Source organism: Rhinatrema bivittatum, chromosome 16, assembly GCF_901001135.1.
Source record: "Rhinatrema bivittatum chromosome 16, aRhiBiv1.1, whole genome shotgun sequence".
NCBI lineage: Eukaryota > Metazoa > Chordata > Amphibia > Gymnophiona > Rhinatrematidae > Rhinatrema > Rhinatrema bivittatum.
Genome location: NC_042630.1, coordinates 38,995,118 through 39,018,618, shown reverse-complemented (window position 1 = coordinate 39,018,618; position 23,501 = coordinate 38,995,118). Strand labels below are relative to the sequence as shown.

Sequence of the window (23,501 nt, the reverse complement as noted above, 5' to 3'; positions counted from 1 at the left end):
ATAATTGGCAGGTTCTTGTGGCCTGGTTTGGCCTCTGTTGGAAACAGGATGCTGGGCTTGATGGACCCTTGGTCTGACCCAGCGTGGCAATTTCTTATGTCCATCAGACTGCAGCCCGGTGCTCCTTAGAAGCCCCCTTTAATCAGGCTATGCTCAAGCAGGGGAGGAAGAGATTGCAACACCCAGAATCCTAAATGTTCTCTTCACCGGGTCTAGGCCTGGTTCCAGCTCTCAGCACAGGATGCCTGCTTACCATCTGCTAGAGTCAGAATATCAGCAGCCCGAAGACAATAGAGGGTCTTATAGAGGGTGATGTCAGCAGACCTGTTCTGTCCATCTACTGGTAGGGAAGCAAAAACCCATGCGTCTGGCTGGATGGAGAGGAAAAGAGCATAGGGCAGCGGGATCACTCTGCAACATTATTCTGAACAAAGGTATGTGGTGTGGATACTGACACCACACACCCCATATGCCTAAAATATAGATTTGCTTGCAGCATGCACAAATAGCAATGCCAGTCTACAGAGGATGTAAGGCTGCGTCTTTATTTTACAGTTTTTATAAATGGTGCTAATGATCTGTATCTTTAGTATTGCAAGGGATGGTAAGATATGTACCTTCACAACCCTGGAAAACAAAAAAACAGCAGAAGAGAAGATTTATGCTCCTTGGATTTATAATTTGACCCATATAACCAGCATCCCTGCCATGGCTCCTCTTCCAGCCTGTTCAAGATGCTGAACAGATTTCCAGATGTGGCAAATGCTCTTTAAATCAGAAAAAGGAAGATGTTAAGATTGTTTGGTGTGCCTTCCCACTGTCTCTAGTGCAGCACTAAGGTTTCAGGATATGTTTTTGGGAGTGTGCATGCAACCATGTATCGCTCATGTGTGCCTAGAAATAGTTCACCTGCTCTTCTAGAAAGCGAGAGCTACAGCTCGAACAGACTGAGGTTAATGCTCTAAAAACTGGCTTAGAATGACATGAAAGGGATAGAGCCCGTCGGAGGCGAGGGGCAGGATGACATCTGTCCGGGGGCGAGGAGAGGGGTTTGCTCTCATGATTTGAAAAGAGATTTGGGGGGGCAAGGCATTGGAGAAGCTTCCTGGGTCTGAAATGGCCTTGGGATAGTGCTGAATCCCTTGGAAAGAGTCGAGATGGGTATGATAGAGGAGTTGGATGGGTCACCCGCTGAGGGCAGCATTCTGCCTGTAGCAGCCTGTTTTAGGAGGGGAGCTGTTTTTCGTTTCTCTGATTCGATTAATGAATTGCTTTTCTTTACAGTCAGTCAAGGTGATGTACAAGGAAGTAAAGCAAAATCAGAACATCATACATGAAAACAAACTATGTACAGACAATGTAAAATAATGCAGGAACAAACCAAGCATAGACAAATCAGCAAAGCTAGCAAAATGTTACAAATTAAAACCAAAAGACAGAAAAATAAGCAAAATTCTATTTCATATAAAAGACAGAGAAAAATAAGCAGAAATCTCAAGCTTTGGCATACAGCCAGGTTTTAAGAATCTTCCTAAAAGTGTAAAATTCTTTTTCAATAGTAAGGACAAAGGAAGAGGAATCCAGAAGTTTGGAGCAAAGCATAACCTTTTCATGTGCTTGAAACGAATTTCAGTGGGAGAGGGAAGACTAAGTAGTTCGAATGGAGAAGAGTGCAATGATTTAGTGGGCTAATAAGGTGTCGTTGTCCCCCCCCCCCCATATCTAACAGGCCGATGCAATACTGTGCGCTGCGACTCAACTAGCGATTCGACGTGCATCCGTAACCTCCGATGCGCAACGGGGATTAGCCCGTCCAATCGAGCGCGAAGCTGATAGCACTCATCACATGTAAAGTACACGTAGAGGAGGCCATTGGTTAATCCCCACGATGCAAAAAAACTTCCTGCGCGGTCAATGCGCCCTTGCAGTGTGGCAAATTTTGCGCTAGCCCGGGGTTGGCATCAAGATCTGCCACGCTCAAAGGCTCATTGTCAAAAACCAAAGTTCCTGCTTTCTGGGATTCCTCCTCCTAGTAGCGTCGTGCTCCTAAGTAGGAAGGACCACAGCAAGCGGAATCATTTAAAAAAAAAAATAAATTTCTAGGCACCCAATATACACCCACAATATAGACAGTCCAGGCCATGTATCTTGTGCCGGTAGCAGGAGAAAATGGACGCGCGATACGAGTGTTTCCTAACCCTTACGGACGGCCCCCTTTCCTGGGTGCCCGAATCTGAGAAGGTGCTAGGGATGCACAATTTCCCTCTATGGCCTCCTCTTTTTTTTTTTTTTTTTTTTTTTTTTACCGTGGCAGCTAATTTTAATATTAAATTGGGCGCCTGGGGGAGAGGTGGATCTGTGCACGTTATGAGAGCGGGTGCTCAATCATGAGTGCCCGTTTCACACATGGCCTGATTGTGCTTTAAAGGTCAAGCAGCCAATTTTCAAATGAATCAAATACTTGATGGGGTGGAGGAGGATCTCCTGGAAGCTTGCTGAGCAGATTCCTCCAGCTGGATCCCTACTTAGCTGGGCCCTGAAGGCTCCTTTGTTACATGGAGCGGAGGGGCAGCCTCCTGGTTAGATCAATGGGCTCTGAGCCAGGGTTCAAATCCCACCACTGCTCCTTCTGACCTTGGGCAAGTCACTTCCCCCTTGATTGCCTCAGGAACAAGCAGATTGTGAGTCCTCTGGGGATATGAAAATACTTGACTAAGTGTCTGAAAGGTAGAATATTAAATGAATTACTCCTCCTAGGGGAAGTTTCTGTGAGCAGGAATTCTAGTGACATGTTTGACATTGGCCCTTGCCTGTGTGGGGTGGAAGCATCTTATATACACTGAGTAGGGATCTAATAAAGCTTTTTCGGGAGTTATTTTTAATGTAAGTACATTTTTAGAAGTTTCCTTGTAACTTTGGAAGTAAAACCATAAAGGACCCTAAATTCAGTGTGGTGCGCTCGGCCGAGTGCACAGTTAGCCTCCGTTTGGCTGCGCATTTTCCATGTGCTAGTTTTTACCCCTTATACAGTAACTAGCCGTTAAGCCCGTAACAACGGGCTCGGTCCGTTTCCTTCCCCCTCCCTCCCCCTTCACTCTCTCCCCCTCCCTCCCTCCCTCTCCTCAGTCACTCCCCCTCTCTCAATCCCCTCCCCATCCACAACCGGCAGATCTCGGGGGGTGTCCTTCCCTCCCTCCCGCACGGCGCCGCTACTTCTCCTCCCACTCCTGCTGGCAGATCTCGGGGGGGGGGGGGGGTGTGTCACTCCCGCGCGCGCGGCGCCGCTCCTTCTCCTCCCGCTCCTGCCGGCAGATCTCAGGGGGGGGGGGGGTCACGCGCGCGGCGCCGCTCCTTCTCCTCCCGCTCCTGCCGGCAGGTCTCGGGGGGTCACTCCCACGCGCGCGGCGCCGCGCCGCTGCTTCTCCTCCCACTCCTGCTTCGCGGCCGCCGCCGCTCCTGCGGCCCCACCGCCATTTTTTTTTTGGGGCACGCACGGCTCTGACCGACGTGCTCGCCCGCACATGCGCGGTAGAGCTGCTCCCTACTGCGCATTTGCGGGCCGTTGGTCAGAGCCCATTTATAAGGTAGATTAACACCTACCCAAAGGCAGGCATTAGTTTCAGCTGGCACCGGGAAAGTGTACAGAGAGGCAGAAAAAACTGCTTTTCTATACACCCTCTGACTTAATATCATAGCTGGCGTCCGTTTTCCGAACTCGTGGCTGTCAGCGGGTTCGAGAACAGATGCCGGTAAAATTAAGCGTCGGCTGTCAAACCCGCTGACAGCTGCCGCCTCCTTATTAGGGTGGGCCCTCATTTGCATACAGAATCGCACGCCCAGGGGAGTGGCCTAGGTGCACGGCGGGAGAGCGGGTGCTGGCCTCGAACAGCCGGCTCTCCCGCGCACTTTACTGCAGCGGCCCGTGCGTTAGGAGAAATTTTGAAGTCAGAAACTTCCTCTCTCTCTCTCTGTTTTATCTTTCCTTTTCTCCAGGATGACTGAAGGCCTGCGCTTAAGTCTGTATACCCTGGACTAGAGGAGAGGCAAGATGGGTTGTAGACGCACCCACCTGCCTCAGAGGCAGAAACAGTGTATAAGAAGCAAAGCTTTTTCAGAGGAAAGAATGTTCTAGATTACAACAAGTTCATGGTAGGAAGCCCCAAAGCCATAGACTTCACCTCTTCATTAAAAAAAAAAAAAAAGGGTGGCGGTGGAAAGAGAAACTAAGATACGGGAGCTGGAGAACCCTTACTGGTGTACAGGTATATGGGAAAGGAAGGCTGACAACGAAAGACCTGCTAGAAGCTTGGGCTCATTCAGGAATTGAAATTATCTGAGCTCGCGGGCCAGGTCGTGACCGTAGAGCGGGCGCACGGGGTAGGCCCGAAATTGGACTCGTGACCTTAGCAAAGTTTGTGCCCATACAACAACTAATTTTGCAAGCTCACTACGCAGTGAATGACTGCAGTCTCCAACCAACACCGCACGTTCACGTACGGAGTCTGGTAAACCGTGGGAGACCCGTTTTGTGCTGTGGGATCCCGCCAAACTCCGGAGCTGGCACGCTGGAAAGGCTCACGACGGTGGCGGCCGAGCAATTCGTGCAAAGGTTGCCTGACCCTTAACCTCAGCTTCGGCATCGTGGCCGCTTTTAATGGCGGTGCCCAGGCCCCCTCTCTCTTGTAGAGACTGCGGACAGCGAGCGGTGGGAGCTTTCATTTCGCTTATTAGGACAGTTTGTATTCTTGCTGTGGTTCCTTTCGTTCGTTTGGGCCCACAAACGTTTCCCTTGCGCTGTCATTTAATGCTGGCGCTACCGGCTCTTGTTTCCACGCTGCGGCTGCCAGTTTTATCTTTGGACGAGGTTTAAGCCCGCCTCGGCAATGCCGGCGTGGTGCTCCCGGTTGGTTTAGCAAGGCCTCGCCGTATAGCTGGCAACGTGACTGAGCCGTGCTCGCTGCTCTTACAGTCCAGCGATGGAACGTGACTTTATAAAGTGAGGTTTTTTTGTTTTGTTTTTTTTAAATTGTAGAGATCCCTTGGGGTCTCCACTAGCTGTCCCTAGTCCCAGCCGTTGGCCCGTCAGCTGCAGAGGGACAAACCCTTCAGTCCAGCTCTCTGAGTTAGGCCCCCCCAGTCTGCCCAAAGGAGCACAGGCCTCGCCGCTTCCCGTAATGGGACAGGAAGGAAGAAGGACATTAAGAGAGGTTTTTGACCTGTTCCGTTCCCGGCAGGCACAATCTGGGCCGGAGGGGGCCATCCACCTTTTCGACCTGCCGACGAGGAAGGCGAGATCCTGTTCCAAGTTGTATTTTTCCAGCACTGGGGAAAGGGAGATTTTTTTTTTATTCTGCCTCCTCCCTTTCGCTTGAACGGGAGAAGTTGGCAGCTGTTTCCAGCACAGGCCTTTCCTCCCCACCTGGAGTTTCCAGCCCAGGACACTGCCAGGTGGAGTTCAGGATTCACCGTGGACCTCGGGTTCTGTGGGAAGGGATCGGGTTCACTGTTAGGATACCCCCAGCCCTCTCGGGATAATCATCTTTCCTTACCATGGAGGATAACCCCTGTTCCAATCCCTGCCTGAGGTGACACTTTCACAGACTTAAGAGAGCATTCAGATCCTGCCTCGTGTAAATCTGGGAAGTATCTGGACCCTTTATGTTTTACACCTATTGATTCTCTTACAGGGGATCCCAGTGAACTTTAATTTCATGTGAGTCCTGCTTGGCTTGGCAGTGTGCCTGCCCCAAAGAGCTATGGTAACACGCACGCAGGGGGGAACACTGCTGCCTGGTCAGCCTTCAACCCCCGCCTTGGGGACTCAGGAAAGGGGAATGACGAGTGCGAGGCCAGCCCCAGCTATAGCTGCTTTGATGGCCCTTCAGAATATTTATTTATTTATTTATTTAAAGCTTTTCTATACCGGCATTCATGATGCAATCATATCATGCCGGTTTACAAAGAACAGGGGGGTGCAATAACTTTGTTCTTTTAACAAGTGCAGAGGAAGCAAAAGTTACAATATAACAGGGTTGTTGAAACTGGGGAAGGAAGAAGAGAAGCATAGACATGAATAATAGAATCTTTACAGAAATAAATTAATTTACATTGTGTGGTAATATCTCTTTATGTATAATATTTACATAATGCAGTAAAGTCTCTCAATGGATATTAGACTCGGGAAAGGCTTGTTTAAATAGCCAAGTCTCTGTGCCATCTGCCACGAAAGGGTTACAAAAGGAATTAGTTTTGTTAAGGGGATGAAGAATGCTGAAGTAGAATGCTCCATGAATGTTCCTCCTTTCATGCCCCCCCCCCCCCCCCCCCCCATAAAATTATGTCTATACAATCTCTTTATCTGCCCCCTTCCTACAGGGGCACGCGGCAGGGAGCAGCCCTCTTCCCTCCCTGGCAGCATCCAGGGAACAGGAGCAGAGGGCTGAGGTAGAATGAGAAGAGCCACTCTGCTCCTTCCTCCAGTCTCTCCCCTGTGTAGGGAACAGGAGGGGAGGAGATTGGAAAGAGCAGAGCAAAGAAGGGCTACTCTGCTCTCGAATCCAGCCCCTCTCCTCCTCCCAGGACCGAAAAGGCCAGCACTTGGAGCTTTCCCAGGGGTCTCCCAAGCCCTGAGATTTTCTTGCAGTCCCTGAGTATCTGGGCCCAAAACCATGTGGTACCTGTGGGCTTCATAGTGCTGTATAGTGGGATCGTCGATTACAGCTCCAAGCTTCCAAGGGAGAGGGGCAAATACCTGAGCTAGGCCTGGTTTTTATGTCATTGCCCCGTGGGATGGCAAGTTCCCAGCCGCCTCATGTGTATCAGAGCTACAGGTTCACAGGTGGAACGGGGTAATAGGAGGCCTAGCTCAGCCTGACCTGGAGCCATCTGGTGCCACCTTTTGTCAGAGCCCCAGAAAGAACCTGCTAATGGAGGTCAGGAGTTAGTCTGGGTAGTGCATGCTTGGAAACCTGCAAGTTTGAGATACTACAAGGACAGGCGCCTCCTAATGCCAGGGCACAGATTTTCCTAGCAGCCCAGAGCATGGCACCTACGAGGAAGGGAATGGGAGCCGGCAGGCGTGCATAGCTATAAGCAACCAAGGAACCAATATATGCTGAAGTCTGAAGAATACCTCGAGCCTCTGCGGGCCCTGCACGCTCCTGGGGAGGAAGAGAGGCAGTGGCCAGCAGCCACCTGGGGGTGGTTCTTGAGGAGCAAGGCTGCAGCCTCCTTTGGCACAGGTTCAGCCTTGCAGAGCTCCTCCCAGGACGCTCTCCTGACAGGAAAGCTGCTGGGGGTGGGAAGAGATGAGCAGAGCCTGTCTGCCGATGGCAGTGGATTTTCCCCAATCATCCTACAATCTGCCAAATGGCAGGCACCCAGCGTCCCTTCATGCTGCTACATCAAAAGTACCTCTTAAGTTACAACTGACTGCTGATTCCTTGCTTCTTACAGAGGTGCAGTACTATAAACAGCCCTTCCTAATGGAACAGGAGCAGGGAACAGCCTCAGGGGTCTGTATTAAAACAGTGTTTCCACACAGACTGAAGCATATTTTTATCACATAGAAATGATGGCAGAAAAAGACCAATCGGCCCATCCAGTCTGCCCAGCAAGCTCCCACACTTATTTTCCCATACTTATCTGTTTCACCAACCACCAAGTTCAGGGCCCTTGTTGGTAACTGTTTGATTCAAATTTCCTGCCACCCCCTGTCATTGATGCAGAGAGTAATGTTGGAGTTGCATCAAAAGTGAAGCATAAGGCTTAATGGTTAAGGATAGTAATCACCGCATCAAGCAAGTTACCCCGATGCTTGTTTTCCCAGACTGCACAGATCAATGCCTTGTTGGATGTTGTCTGAATGTAAATCCTCTTTTCCACATTTCCCCCTGCCGTTGAAGCAGAGAGCAATGCTGTATATGCATTCAAAGTGATGTATCAGACTTAATTGGTTTAGGGTAGTAACCGCCACATCAAGCAAGGTATCCCGATGCTTGGTTACCCAGACTGCACAGATCAATGCCTTGTTGGATGTTGTCTGAATGTAAATCCTCTTTTCCACATTCCCCCCTGCCGTTGAAGCAGAGAGCAATGCTGTATATGCATTCAAAGTGAAGTATCAGACTTAATTGGTTTAGGGTAGTAACCGCCGTAATAAGCAAACTACCCCCACGCGTATTTGTTTACACAGATTGTGAAGTTCAGTCCTTGTTGGACTTGACAATAGTCTTAAAATGACAGCATTAGAAACTCAAATCTGTATATAGTCACAGAACAGAAACTGCATGGGGCACGCCAGTTTAAATCACACACATACACACCAACACAGAACAGGCATAGCACAAGCAGCAGCCATGCGAGCTACATACACATACACACACACATATGCTGTTTCACCACAGAATATGCATAGCACGGGCAACAGCAGTGCAAGCTTCCCCCAGACAGACAGCCTCACCACAGAAAGGTAGACCACGGATGTTGCAGCCTCAGCCATGGAAGTGAGGCTCAATGTTGGCCTCCCTGATCCATGTGATAAGACTTATTTTTATAGCACTAGGGGATGTCACAAGGAGTGTCAGTGGGAGAAATGGGATTTCAGCCCTGGGCTTCCCAGGTCCCCAGCTCATTGCTCTAACTGCCAGGCCACTCTTCCTCCCCCAGCAGTGCCACTATATGCAGGAATCTGGATCTTGGGTTCTTAGAAACACAAAGGCTGAGCTCAACGTGTAGATGCTATTGCCTGCTATTTTGATCACTTACTCATCCCCCTTTGCTGGAAAGGGCTTAATGGGCTTGTGTGATCACTGTGGCCATGGCCGGAGAAGCATTAGATCACCCTGCATGGGGCGGCAGTTACATCCCTTATCGGGGATCCCAGAAGGTATCTGGGCAGCCTGCACGAAGCGGCGAATACAACCCTAACAGAAGTAGTGTAACGGCAATGGGCTTCCAAGAAGGCTGGGGTGGCCTCCATGCAGGCAGCATGGTTAAAACACAAAGGTCAAGGACAATGAGGTGGGCGGGTGTTTTGGAGAACGGCCTCACTAATCGTGGCTGGGGTGATTATTACCAACCTTGGTAATAAGGGAGTAGGGTGTTTGGCTTAAGCAATAGCCTTGTGAGAATCAAAGTTAAAGGTGACAAGGTCTGAAGTGGCCCAACCAGCAGAGGTGGTGAAGGCCAGCACTTTTAACAGACTGTGAGCCTGCTTGGGACAGGTGTGGAGGGCAGTGGTATGAAAAGTAAAAGGCAGGGGTGGTTGTGGGGGAGAGGAGGATATGGCATGGCGCAGCCTATGGGAATTCCTACACTCATCTACCCAAAGTGGAAGAATCTCACCTAGGCACACTGGATGGGCCGATTTGCTCCCTATCTCTTGTCATTTACTATGGATATGGTGCCCCACACAACTTAGTTTCAGGCTGATGGCAGGCAATCTGGGTTTGATTTCCAGGGTTGGGTAATGGACCCAGCCAGGGCTTGGGGCGCTACAGAAGAACCGTGCAGAGGCCCCTGGTAGAGACGGAAGGAGTCCCGTTTGTTGCACAAGTGACGCAGACTGTCCAGCGTCAGGATGAACGTGAGCTAGCTGGGGACCCATGGTCTGCGACGGATGGCTGAACTAGATGGGGGTAAGGGGGATGTAAAAAAAAAAAAAGGGAGGGGTAAGATCTTGTAGTTGTGAATGAAAGCTGTAGGCAGTAGATGCTGGTTCTAATTGAGCTGGAAGCCCACAAGGCCAGGAGAAAACAGCTGGGCCAACCACCCTCCTCCTCCTCCTCCAAAACCCCCAGTAGGATTTACACTTTCATACTGTTTCTGGGGTTTTTTTAACATTAGAAAGCCCGGGAATCTCAGCTTCTTAGTCCCAGAAAAGCAGGCACGAGACAAAATATTCCCAACAAAGTGTTACAAAACAGAAAAATCACCTCTGGCTGACAGCTTGAAGTAGAGAGGTGAAGAGCTAGACCAGTTTCCGGTTTGCTGTGAAATGTCTGGAACCTTTTGACATGGTCCAGCTGCTTAGTTGGACGTTATGGGGTTTGTGAAACACTTTTGAATTTTGACAAGTTATAAAAAAAAAAAAATTAAAACAAACAACTAAGGGCTCTTTTGGAGACACTACAGACAGGAAAAATACTAAGAGCTATCTGCACTATGAAAAAGTACAGCCTGTTAATCTGTTTAGGACTCCTGTCATCTCTGGTGGGTGAGAACTGCGAGGACTAGAAGGCACTGGGAAAGGAGTTAGAAAACCAGACATGGACCCTACAACTTCCAGCTCCATGTTTTCTGGTCCTGCTTTTCTATGGAAGATGTGAAATTTAAGAACCAAAATGTATTGGAAGGGGAAGTTAATAAAAGCAGAAAACAAAATAGGTAATGTACTCTGTTTTCTCTTCTCAGATAATTTTAGGAATGATGAAATACTTAAACAAAGAGTTGAGTGACGGTAGTGGGAATACATCTAAAATTTCTCATGACCTATTGAGAGAAATAATTAAATAGCGCTCCATTAACATAAACACTGAAGGCTAGGTCAACTTCATAGCAGTAAAGACAACCAAGGTAGATTACATATCAGCTCAGGTAGACAAAAACCTCCTGGGTTATAACTGAACCAAGTGATATTCAAAATGGCCATTAATTTTGTTCAGCTTTACACTACATTATGTACATTTGAATCTCAGGCCCTCTCTTCCCTCAACATTTTATACAATTCTTGACATTTTCCTACTATTATCTTTTTCACAAGCTACCATGTGGTGAGACCCCGGGTCCAGATGGTTATGCAATCAAATTTTATGAAATCTTGACGGAAGAACAAAAAAAAAAATTAAAATAATGACCACCTGCCCAAACAATATTCTTTTATGTAGCCAGTCATGGGATGCCAAAATGCCCTTTGACAGCATCTAGTGTAGTTACTAAAAATCAGGTCAAACATTACAAATGCATGGATATTTGTGCACTTTGCACACCTGGGTAAGAAAATTTCCAGATGCACACCAGTGAACAAAAAAACACTTCTCTTTTAAACCGGGTTAGGTTTTGCTCTGTAGTTCCTTCCACATCTGTTCATGACTCCATCCCCTGTTTTATTGTTTGCACTGCTTTGTGGTGTAGAAGTTGAAAGATACAAATGCTGGAGATGTATACCTGCGGCCCTCGTGTTACACAACACCTTCACTTATTTCCAGGCACAGTGATAAGGTGAGTTTCGCCTTTCCTGCTTTACAATTTTATTAACCGGCTTCTCGAGCTGAGTTATAACTTGCTGGGCAGACACCGATCAGAATGCAGTTGGCTTAACTACATTGGGACCAGATTGTGTTTGCCACCAGGTTCCTTTCCTGTTGGTTAAGGCGATTTTGGTCCTGAATTTTGCCCCCATTTCATGCATGGACTTGTATCTCTGATTTCCCTAATAAAACGCTTTCTGCTGATGGCCATAAGCTGCTAGGGGAGCAGAGGGAGGGAAGTGATATCTGAGAGAGTGATGTCATTGAAGACTACGGAGGGGAATGGCGTGGGGGAAGAGAGACAACCTTAGCATGGACTGACCATGGGCTGACTTGCATATTGTTACCACTCTGTAATCTCTTCCTAGTTCCTTCTCCTCACCGCCCAAGTCTGCTGTTACCTCATTAACATCTTCAACCCCCAAGCTCTCTAAAGACTGAGCCCCCACCCCTCCTCCGGGGGAATGAACAGAGTAGAGGGGGAGAGAAGCAGACATTACATCTGCTTTCATACTGGTGGCTTCCAGCATCAAAGCACCATGCCCCAAATTCTGAAGTATTTTGTCCCTCCGTTCACCTTCATTTTATTCATGATTTCCACTACAGTTTTCATCACTTAGATTATAGATTAATTGTTCGATTGTAAACCGGGGTGAAGGCTAACTGCTAAACCTCGGTATAGAAAAACCTCGAAATAAAAAAAAATAAATAAATAAAAAATTATTAACTTTTTAATATTCTTATTTTGGTCACGCTGTGGTTTTTTAAAGCACACTTTGAAAAATGACATAACCAAGAATCCGGCACCTCTAACCGGATCTGGTCCTGTCGCAGTCCGCTGTCCAACCCAGTAAGCGCACCAGAGGGAGGACGCTGGGGCCCCACGATGATGATGTCATCAGTCATCATTAAAGCTTCTTTGTATTGTCCAACACCTCGGCAGATGTGCAAATAATCATCCTGCCACAGGAACCCACGGGACTCTGCTGCAGAGCCGCAGCATGAAGGAAAAGGATCCAAGGAAGCGACCGATCAGAATGCAGTTCCCCAAGATCCCAAAGGCCCACATGGTTATGATGATGTCATCAAGCATCATTAAAGCTTCTTTGTATTGTCCAACACCTCGGCAGATGTGCAAATAATCATCCTGCCACAGGAACCCACGGGACTCTGCTGCAGAGCCGCAGCATGAAGGAAAAGGATCCAAGGAAGCGACCGATCAGAATGCAGTTCCCCAAGATCCCAAAGGCCCACATGGTTATGATGATGTCATCAAGCATCATTAAAGCTTCTTTGTATTGTCCAACACCTCGGCAGATGTGCAAATAATCATCCTGCCACAGGAACCCATGGGACTCTGCTGCAGAGCCGCAGCATGAAGGAAAAGGATCCAAGGAAGCGACCGATCAGAATGCAGTTCCCCAAGATCCCAAAGGCCCACATGGTACACAAAGTTTTCCCCACAGCAGTGAGCCGGCACCGAATACGTTCCTTATCCTTCAGGCATCTCTGCGCACCAGCTGGCAAGGCTTGTTTTTATCGTACTGAGCTTCTGTGATGTCAGACCCAGTGATGTCATCAAAGATGGCTGCTGCTGGAGGTCCAGGGCAATTTGAAGGGGGAGTTGCATACAGAATTTAAAAACATGACATCTCCGCAGTCAAACCTTGAACCGACTCGTAACAAGTCCTTGACTAGATTGTGTCTTGCGCCTCGCTGATCATCCGGGCTTCTGTAAGGGCTGACCCGCCCGTGCCGTGGTTACCCCGGGCTGCAGTGGTTGCCACTGGTAATCGCCGTCCTCGGGGCTGGCAGCGGTGGTGGAAGCTGATGCCTAAGCGCGGCATATTCGCAGCTGCCCTGAGGGGCGGGGGTCCGTACAAATGTGCCCCCAGGCCATGGCTTCTGCGAAATTGTCAGCGTAGTGTAGGTGACCTCCTCATCGCAGCATGGGTCACTCTGCAAAGAAAAACACCGGTGGTTAAGTCCTTCCAGCCCTACTGGAACCTGCCCCACCAGGAGCTGTGATTCACCCTCGGCGGGGGCCTTAAGTAAAAATACCACTGAAATCCCTGCAAGAGTCCTGGGGTCGTGGCAGTCTGCACACAAAACCACCGGAAGGATCACGATACCGTGGCCCACCCAGCCCCGGGGAACCCTGGTACTATTTCCCCCCTGTGACGGCCTAGGTGGAAACTCTGTGGGAGTGCAGTTTGTGTCATCGTGGCCCTCAGGGCCACACTGCCAGCAGGGCAGCCGTGCAAAGATAACATGAAAATATTACTTTTGGTCTGCTTGCCTGACGATATCCCATCTGCACATTCATACCTGCTCCGCTCATAGAAGGATTAGACTGCAATTTTGATTTCGTACTTGTTCAACATTAGTTCAGATTTACCTTTCCTGATAAGAGGATGAGAAAACACGTTTCCTGCCTGTACTGCTTACTGGGGACCCTGCCCAGGGGGTATCAGGCCATGCATCGTTATCTGGTGCCCACCCTGTCTGCAGAATCCCCTCTAGACTTCATGTTATGTTACAGGGCCAGGGAGCTATCCTAATGGGCTAAAAATGATCTCCCATTGCTGACATTTTCTGTAGCGCTTTAATAAGAAGATCCAGCACAGATGGGGGTGCTTTCGGAGGCGGTCCCACAGCTGGGGTCGCTCACCGTGGCAGCGCATTACTCTGTGCAAATTTCGACAGTCTGGGACACAAGTTCAAGTCTGCCACTGACTCTGACCTTGGGAAAGGTCACTATCTCTCTGTGCCTTGGCTCCACTGCCGACTCTGTGTGTGTAACCTTGGGTAAAACAGTTAAAAACAAAGAGGCATTTGTCTTCATAGGACTTTCATGACCCAAGAAAGTAAAAAATGATTATACTATAGAATATTTGCTCCCTGGTATGTCTATCTGGTGCTACATTTAGCAAACGTGAATTAAAGGAACATCAGAACTGCCACAGTGGGTCAGAACCCAGGTCCATCTCATCCAGCATCCTATGCCCAAAAGCGGCAAGCAGATCTCGAGAAGCTGGGGGTGTATAAGACACAAGGCATGTATAGAGGTAGCCACCATCACCGTTTAAGGGTGCACTGTGCAGCCTGCAGTCAGACCATCTTCTGTAAAACTTGTCTCATCCCTTTAGGAACCTGGTTGTGCTATTTGCCGTCTAGCAGCGTCGGGCCACGTTCTCCGGCGCTCGCCGCTATCTTGGGACTAGCAATGCTGGAGCATTTTGGCTGCTGCCTCACTTGGCCCGGGATTCCCAGAATAAATATTTATCAGACAGTCTTTCTTGTTTTTCTTTCAAAATAAAATCGAGCTGGATGGATGTCATCCAAGTCAACTTCTGCTTCAAAAAGAATCTTTTTTTTTTTTTTGGCAAAAGATGTTTTTTTCCACTGTAACATGAAACGTGTTAACTACTGGAGTACTGAAAATGACAAGGCAATAAGTACTACTTACTTACAGTGTTTTTGTGTTGTGCTTATAATGCATGAAAGTGATAGGGGTTAAGGAGAGAGAGCACTGGCGATAAGAGACCACAGCTACTGGAGCCGCAACTCCAACTCAGTAGACAAGCCCTTGCTGTAGACTTGACAAAGATCAGTTCAGACATCCACGGTTGAAAAAAAAAAACCCAAAGGCTACGATGGTAGATGACAACAAGAAGGAGCCAGGAACTGATGGTGGCAGAAGTGGAATAAGTTTTCTCCCTGATGCTGCATATTGGGTGTCTCTCTCTCCAGCAGGTCGATGAACGGGAAGGAACCTTATGGGAACGAGAAGCAACCAGACCAGGGATCTCCTACCAGCTCAGCCGGTGGAGCTGCTTCACAGTAACTTAGTGAACGACAGTAGATAAAAACCCACCTGGTCTATCCAGACTGCCCAACAAATTGCCAATCCATGCAGGTTACTGCCCTCCAAGCCTTCTGTTGAGGATTGTGACAGCTGCTCCGTGCAGGTTACCCCCCTCATGCATTCTGTATAGAGTTATAATTGCTGATCCATGCAGGTTACCCCCTACGCATTCTGTATAGGGTTAGAATTGCTGATCCGTGCAGGTTATCCCCCTCATGCATTCTGTATAGGGTTAGAATTGCTGATCCGTGCAGGTTACCCCTACGCATTCTGTTGAGGGATGTGACTGCTGATCCATGCAGGTTATTCCCTCTATGCCTTGTGTTTAGGGTTGTAACTACCGCTTTGTGCAGGCTACTCCATGCATAAATATTATACCTGGAATTACCATGGGTTACTAGGTTGCTTCATTTCCACCCCCTTGCCATTAATGAGCCTCTGCATGTATCCCATGTCACCATTCTCATCTTTACTACCTCTTCCATTACTCCTCTACCCTTTCCGTGAAAAAATATTCCCCAACATTGCCCCCCGTGGAGTTTAGCTTCCTGACCTCCAGCTGTACAGCTTCTTCTCCATCAGGAAAGGTTGGATTCTTGTGCATCATTAATACCTTTCAGGTACTTAAAAGTCTATATCCTATCTCCCCTGCCCCTCCTCTCCTCCAGGGTATACATACAGTATTTAGGTCCTTTAATCTCATCTCAGTGCAGACCCCCCCCACACCAGTTTGGTCACCTTTCTCTATTTGTGAAACCTCAGAACACCATAAGAGGCCGGCGTCCGAGAACTGGGCCCGGTCTACCTTAAACCTAATACAGCAGGGAATCCCAGGCCAGGCCGGGGGTCCTTAGGAAAGAGAACATTACTAAACTGTTAAGTTCTGCTCCTGCTTTTGTTTTCTTTCTCATTATTAATAAAGGAGTTTGTGAGAACTGTGCCAGAGTCCAGCCTGGATCTGTTCTCCGGCCTTCCCAAAGATCGCCCAGGTTGCTACTCCATCTCCTTGTTGTGCTCAGTTCTGGAGAGCTCATCATAAAAAGGATATGGAGTACTCCAGGTGCATTAATGCCCCTCTCTCTCTCTCTCTCTCTCTCTCTGCAGTCCAGCATCCCTCTGGCCTTAGCCACCACCTCGTCACATTGCCTCTCCAGCTTCCAAACATCCAACACCATCGCCCTGCTATCTGTCTCCCAGTCCAGGCACATCAGCCTTTCACCCTCCATCACATACCTCTCTTTTTTCCGATTACCGCCAGGCCCTTCCTTTGGTAAAACCATGCTGATAATCCATTATCCTATTCTGCAACTCCATTCACTGGTTCAGAGCTCACGGGTTTTACATTCACTTCTTGAGGCCCCTGGTTTTTTACAATTTAGAAATTTTGTACTGGGGAACGCAGAGTTTGCTTACGGCAACCGTGGCACCCGTGGAGTTGCAGTATTGGGGAAGGTTCAGCTCGGGGGGTAACGAGTGTGGGATCCTCGGAGCTGCGGTACTGGGGAGGGCACAGGGTTTATATTTAATAAAGGGATTTATGGAGAAACAGAGAAGGCCAGCGGGTGGGAGTGGGCAGGACCCAGGAGGGGGGCGTGATAAGGGCGCACGTGAATCTAGTAGCCTTCATGATAAATCGGTTGCCTGGACCAGGCAGGACCCCAGCAAGGAGCTGTCTGTCCTGATCCAAAGGAGACAGAATGGAGAGTGAGGAGAGGAGGGGGCTGCAGTGGAAGGGATGGGTCAAAAGGCCGAATGCTTACAGGGGACTGTGCAGGTTCGTATCCTCCACCCAAGAAAGTCTGGACAGGGGCTGTTAAAGGGGGATGCTCAGCTCAGCATTCAAGGCCGGGAGTCATCTGGACAGTACGTTTTCCTCCCGTGCGGGTCCTGCACTGGGTGTAGAGACCGAGGTCTCCACTAGATGGCCCTAGTTCCCAGCCCTTGGTTAGACGGCTGCAGAAGGATAAGCCATTCAATACAGCACCTCCCCCCCCAGGGTTGGCTGGAATCGGATGCCCGTTAGGCACAAGGTGGCGCTAGCCCATGTGACCAGGAGGCAGTGCAGGTTTCAGTGGGCTTTCCGAGTTAGGCCAGAGAGGAAGAGACTGGAGGGAAAAGGGACAGAGGTTTGGCTTTTTTCTAGTTTGGCTCAGAGAATTCAGATTTTTGGTGTGGGAGGCTGAGATTTCCCCCCCCCCCTCCCTCCAGAGGTCCTGGAGGGATCTCTATACCACTTCGTCCCATCAAGAGGAGGTGACAGAGACCTGGAGATGAGATCCAGTGGGTTTTTTTTGGCAATATTGAGTTTTACCATCTTTGGGGAAGGAAGTATTGTGCTACCCCCTTCCATATCCAGAGCTGGAGGTAAGAACGGTTCCAGGAGGGTCCCAGGATATGAAGGGAGAAGAGCCGAGAGAGACCCCCCCCAAAATCAGAGGTCACACACTGCGGGGAAGGGGACATCCACCCCGGCCACCTTGGGACACCAATTCATGCCCCACCACGGGTGAAATACCACTTCCAAGCTTCCTCCCAAGGGGCACCCCCCCATGGGTCAATTTATTACTTCCACCTAATGATTTGTACACACTCAATCACAGGAAACTTTAATTTCAACACCCATTCGGCGAGTCCTGCCTGATTTATCAAGGTGCCTGTCCCGAAGAGCTATGGTAACACACACAGAAGGTCTCTAGTGCCTGGGCCTAGAAGGTTAGCCTTCCCCCCCCCCCAGAGAAGAATCCACTGCTTGGAGACAGAAGAGTTATCCCAGTTGAATAAAGTCTTTTATGGCCCTTTGGAATCAGACAAGTTCCCTGAAGAAGGGTCACACGGGTCACCTCGAGGAGCATCCCCCGCTGCGTGTGCAATGCTTGGCTCGGCGCCTGCATCAGCACAGGGCCCGGCGGCGTCCGCACCTCCGCCGCGATGGGGAGAGGGAGGTCAGGGCACAAGAACCGTCTGTCTCCACCGCATGAAACAGATCTTCCCGGCGGCAGCGGCAAGGTGAGGAAGTTATAGGAATAAATGCAAAGCCGGAGACCCCTCCAGCACTCCTAGGAAAAGCCTTTTGCTGGCTGTGACTCCTGAGATCTGGTGCCACGTCTTTCTGAGTTCTTGCCTGAACAAGACTCTGCAGAGCGGACACGGGAGTAGGGTTGGCCAACTGTCTTCGCTTTTTTATCCTCAGGGAAGACTGATCCAGTCCTGGTTGCACTAAAGACCAAGTGGTCTATCCAGCCTGCCCATGCTCACCAGCTGCCCAGCTCGACAATCCCGCAGAGATCCCCCGTGCCCGGCCCGTGCTGGCTTGAGTTCAGACCCTGTCCTTGTCGCCACCTCCTCCATATAGGAATCAACGTTTCAAAATGATTGGGGTTGGCACACAATGCAAATTACCCCGGCCTGGATCCAGTGAAGGAGTTTGCTCAGTTTTGGGAGTGTCCAAACAACCACAGAGCTGGCACCTGGGCATCCACGGAGAGACTGTTCCAAGCATCCACTATCCTTTCTGTAAAGAAATATTTCCTTATATTACTCCTGAGTCTTCTCCCGTTCACCCTTATCCAATGACCCCACCTTCAACAGAAAGAAGGCTCTAGAAAGAGGCTAATGGAAATCTTTGAATGTCTCCATCATATCTCCGCTATCTCCCCTTTCCTCTAGGCGTACATGTTTGGATGTTGAAGTCTATCCCCCTATGCTTTAGAATGAAGACCTCTGCCCATTTTAGTAGCCTCCCTCAGGACCGACTCCATCCTGTTTATATCCTTTTGAAGGTGCGGTCTCCAGAATTGTGCACAGTATTCCCAGTGAGGTCTCACCAGGGAGCTATACAGGGGCAGTATCACCTCCCTTTATCTACTGACCATTCCTCTCCCTCAGGCCGATACATTAAAAATCGTGGGAGAGCGGGCGAGTGCCCGCTCTCCTGTGCACGCGATTCAGTAAATTAATTTATTTAAATTAGGGCTCGCGGTGAAAAGAGGCGCCAGGGACACTAGCGTGTCCCTGGCGCCTCTTTTTGGACAGGAGCAGCGGCTGTCAGCAAGTTTGACAGCCGACGCTCAATTTTCCCGGCGTCTGTTCTCAAACCCACTGACAGCCACGGGTTCGGAAACCAGACGCCGGCAAAATTGAGCGTCCGGTTTTCAACCCGTGAGCCGCGGGCCGATATCCAAATTTTTTTTTAAACTTTTGGGACCTCCGACATAATATCGCCATGATATTAAGTCAGAGGGTGCACAGAAAAGCAGTTTTTACTGCTTTTCTTTGCACTTTTCCGGTGCCGAGAGAAATTAATTTCTGAAAGTAAAATGTGCGGCTTAGCTGCACATTTTACTTTCTGAATCGCGCGGGCATGACTATTAGGGCCATCAACATGCATTTGCATGTTGCAGGCGCTATTAGTTTGGGGGGGGGGGGACGCGCGTTTTCAGCGCGCTATTACTCCTTACAGAATAAGGGGTAAAGCTAGCGCGTCGGGCACTCGCCTGCTCTCCTACGATTTTTAATGTATGGGCCTGAGGGAGAGGAATGGTCAGCAGATAAAGGGAGGTGATACTGCCCCTGTATAGCTCCCTGGTGAGACCTCACTGGGAATACTGTGCACAATTCTGGAGACCGCACCTTCAAAGGGATATAAACAGGATGGAGTCGGGCCAGAGGGAGGCTACTAAAATGGGCAGAGGTCTTCATTCTAAAGCATAGGGGGATAGACTTCAACATCCAAACATGTACACCTAGAGGAAAGGGGAGATAGCGGAGATATGATGGAGACATTCAAAGATTTCCATTAGCCTCTTTCTAGAGCCTTCTTTCTGTTGAAGGTGGGGTCATTGGATAAGGGTGAACGGGAGAAGACTCAGGAGTAATCTAAGGAAATATTTCTTTACAGAAAGGATAGTGGATGCTTGGAACAGTCTCTCCGTGGATGCCCAGGTGCCAGCTCTGTGGTTGTTTGGACACTCCCAAAACTGAGCAAACTCCTTCACTGGATCCAGGCCGGGGTAGTTTGCATATAGGGAAAAATAACCCATGCTATAATTACACAATGTTGGGTTCCATATTAGGTGCTACAACCCAAGAAAGAGATCTAGGTGTCATAGTGGATAACACACTGAAATCGTCGGTTCAGTGTGCTGCGGCAGTCAAAAAAGCAAACAGAATGTTGGGAATTATTAGAAAAGGAATGATGAATAAAACAGAAAATGTCATAATGCCTCTGTATCGCTCCATGGTGAGACCGCACCTTGAATACTGTGTACAATTCTGGTCGCCGCATCTGAAAAAAGATATAATTGCAATGGAGAAGGTACAGAGAAGGGCTACCAAAATGATAAGGGGAATGGAACAACTCCCCTATGAGGAAAGACTAAAGAGGTTAGGACTTTTCAGCTTGGAGAAGAGAGGACTGAGGGGGGATATGATAGAGGTGTTTAAAATCATGAGAGGTCTAGAACGGGTAGATGTGAATCGGTTATTTACTCTTTCGGATAGTAGAAAGACTAGGGGGCACTTCATGAAGTTAGCATGGGGCACATTTAAAACTAATCGGAGAAAGTTCTTTTTTACTCAACGCACAATTAAACTCTGGAATTTGTTGCCAGAGGATGTGGTTAGTGCAGTTAGTATAGCTGTGTTTAAAAAAGGATTGGATAAGTTCTTGGAGGAGAAGTCCATTACCTGCTATTAAGTTCACTTAGAGAATAGCCACTGCCATTAGCAATGGTTACATGGAATAGACTTAGTTTTTGGGTACTTGCCAGGTTCTTATGGCCTGGATTGGCCACTGTTGGAAACAGGATGCTGGGCTTGATGGACCCTTGGTCTGACCCAGTATGGCATTTTCTTATGTTCTTATGTTCTTATGTCGAAAACGCGCGTCCCAGTGCGGGTTAACAGTGCACTGGAGCGCACTGTACTGTATCGGCCCGTCTGTGCAGCCAAGCATCTTTCTGGCTCTTACCATCACTTTATCCATCTGTCTCGCCACCTAAAGATCATCAGATAAGATCACCCCCAGATCCTGCTCTTCCTTAGTTCTTAGAAGTATTTCACCTCCAATACTGCACCTTTCCCTTGGGGTTTTGCATCCTAAATGCATTACTCTGCGTTTATTAGCATTAAATCTTAGCTGCCAACCTTAGACCATTCCTCGAGCTTCGCTAGATCCCTCCTCGTGTTTTCCACTCCTTCCTGGCTGTCCACCCTGTTGCAGATTTTGATTTACTGTGAACAAATTCAAACCTTTCCCGACAAACCTTCTGCTATGTCGCTCACAAAAATGTTGAAAAGAACCGATCCAAGGAGCGATCCCTGAGGCACCGCTAGTAACAAACCCCTCCTCAGAGAAATCTCCGTTTACCACTCCCCTCTGCCACCATCCACTCAGGCGGTTTTCTAACCCAGGCAGTCACTTTAGGGTCCATACCAAGGGCGTTCAGTTGATTTATAAATCACCTGCACAGAACTGCGCCCACTAACCTCATAGTGCCAATTCTTTCCCCCCCCCCCCCCAAACACATACACAGCAGGAACGACAAGTCCCCTGCCTGCAACCGGTGATAGGGGGGAGGGGCAGCACCAGCCTCTCCTTACAACCCTAGCAAGCAGGCGAGAGGCTTCTTGGCCAGACTGAGTCACGTCCTACCGTTCACTCACGGGGTGGAAAATTGGTATCAGGAGTGTGTGTGTGTGTGAGGGGGTTTCAGGGGTATTCCAAGGAGCGCGGCAGATCTGTGACTGGTGGGGACTGTGCGCTGTGCACGACGCCAACACAAGCGCACGCACACACCAGCAGCGGTGCCAGGCAGCCACCACAGGAAGCAAACAGAGAGCGGCAATAATAAGCAGCTTGGATTTCTGCACTGTCTTTTCATCCAAAGTTCATCCCGGCCACGCTCTGCAGTGTCATGGCGGAGAGATGCACGCCATCATTAGCCCACGGTCTCTGCTGCCTGGCTCGTGGGACAACGCGCCACCTTGGTGAGGGCCCGGCGCAACGCTTTCCTTGGGGGAGAAATCCTGCATGCGGTGAAAACACAACATGCGTTGGCACTTAACCCTGACACCCAGATTAAAGCAGCAGGACCAAAAAAAAAAAAGTTGGCTTCTTAGATTTAACTGTGAAGTATGTGAAAAAAAAAAATTATTAAAAGCCCCTTTTTTCATTCTGATAGATTTCATTCCTTAAGAAACAACAATGATTAGAAGTTTTGAAAACCCTTCTTGCTTCAGTAACTATCACCTATGTAAACTAGGAGAGGGGATGGTGACAGCAGCTGTGCTGATCATCATCAGAACCCTTCATACCGGGCCAGCCTGGTAGCTCAAAGACAGCACTGTGCTGATCATCATCAGAACCCTTCATACCGGGCCAGCCTGGTAGCTCAAGGTCAGAGCTGTACTGATCATCATCAGAACACTTCATGCGGAGACACCTGGGTTCAATTCCCGCCTCAGGTCTTCCGCTCCCTGACTTGTCTGAGGCTGGAGATGCTGCGGAGGCAGCGTTCACATCCCCCGAGGAGGAAGGGAGAATCGTCATTGTGCAATGGAGACCCTTAGTGGCTGGAGTTAGCTCTCATGACTGCAGTATTCCAGAAGAAGCCCTGGCGCACGATCCCATGCCAAGGCTTGTCATCATTGTGATATGGGGGGAGGATATGAAATACGAGAAAAATCCACGGGTTGTGGCACAAGAAGGCTCATGAACCAGATCCGAGTTTGGGTTCCAATTAAGTTGGAAGCCCTAGGAACAGGAGAAGACTGCAAAGTAAAAAAAAACAAAAACACATGCATTGATGCAGGTGAAGCAGGAATACAGCACAACAGGAGAAGAACAGAACTTCTGATGCAAGTGCTGCACTGATATATGCAAAAGATGAATACAGCACAGAGAGCTGAAGCGCAGAACTTCATTAGAGCCCCATGCAAGGGCCACACTGATACGTATAAAATAGGAATACTGCACGGACAAGAGAAAGAACAGAACTTCTGATGAAGAACCCCATGCAAGTGCCACACTGATAAATGTCAAGCAGGAATACAGCACGGACGGGAGAAAAAGCAGAACTTCTGATGAAGAACCCCCATGCAAGCTCCACACTGATAAATGTCAAGCAGGAATACAGCACGGACAGGAGAAAAGCAGAACTTCTGATGAAGAACCCTATGCAAGTGCTGCACTGATAGGTGCAAAGCAGGAATACAGCACGGACAGCTGAAGAGCAAATCTTCCATCGGTGCCCCAAGTGGAACACTTGAGAAGGGAGGCGCATCTGGAGCCCTGTAAGCGGGGGTGAGAAAGGATGGGAGAAGGCTGCAGATCACACAGGCGCACCAAAGGCTGCCCTGCCATCTCATACAGAGACGAAAACAAA

General features: G+C 49.0%; 1 protein-coding gene across 1 annotated transcript in view; it reads right to left on the bottom strand.

The window, feature by feature from the left end:
* Nucleotides 1-11,977: 11,977 nt before the first annotated feature.
* The window catches only part of LOC115078859, a 28,560-nt gene continuing 17,036 nt past the window's right edge, over nt 11,978-23,501 (bottom strand). The window contains exon 5 of the mRNA XM_029581911.1: nt 11,978-13,208. Coding sequence (XP_029437771.1) covers nt 13,011-13,208 — 198 coding nt within the window. The 3' untranslated portion in view covers nt 11,978-13,010. The remainder of the gene's footprint in view (nt 13,209-23,501) is intronic.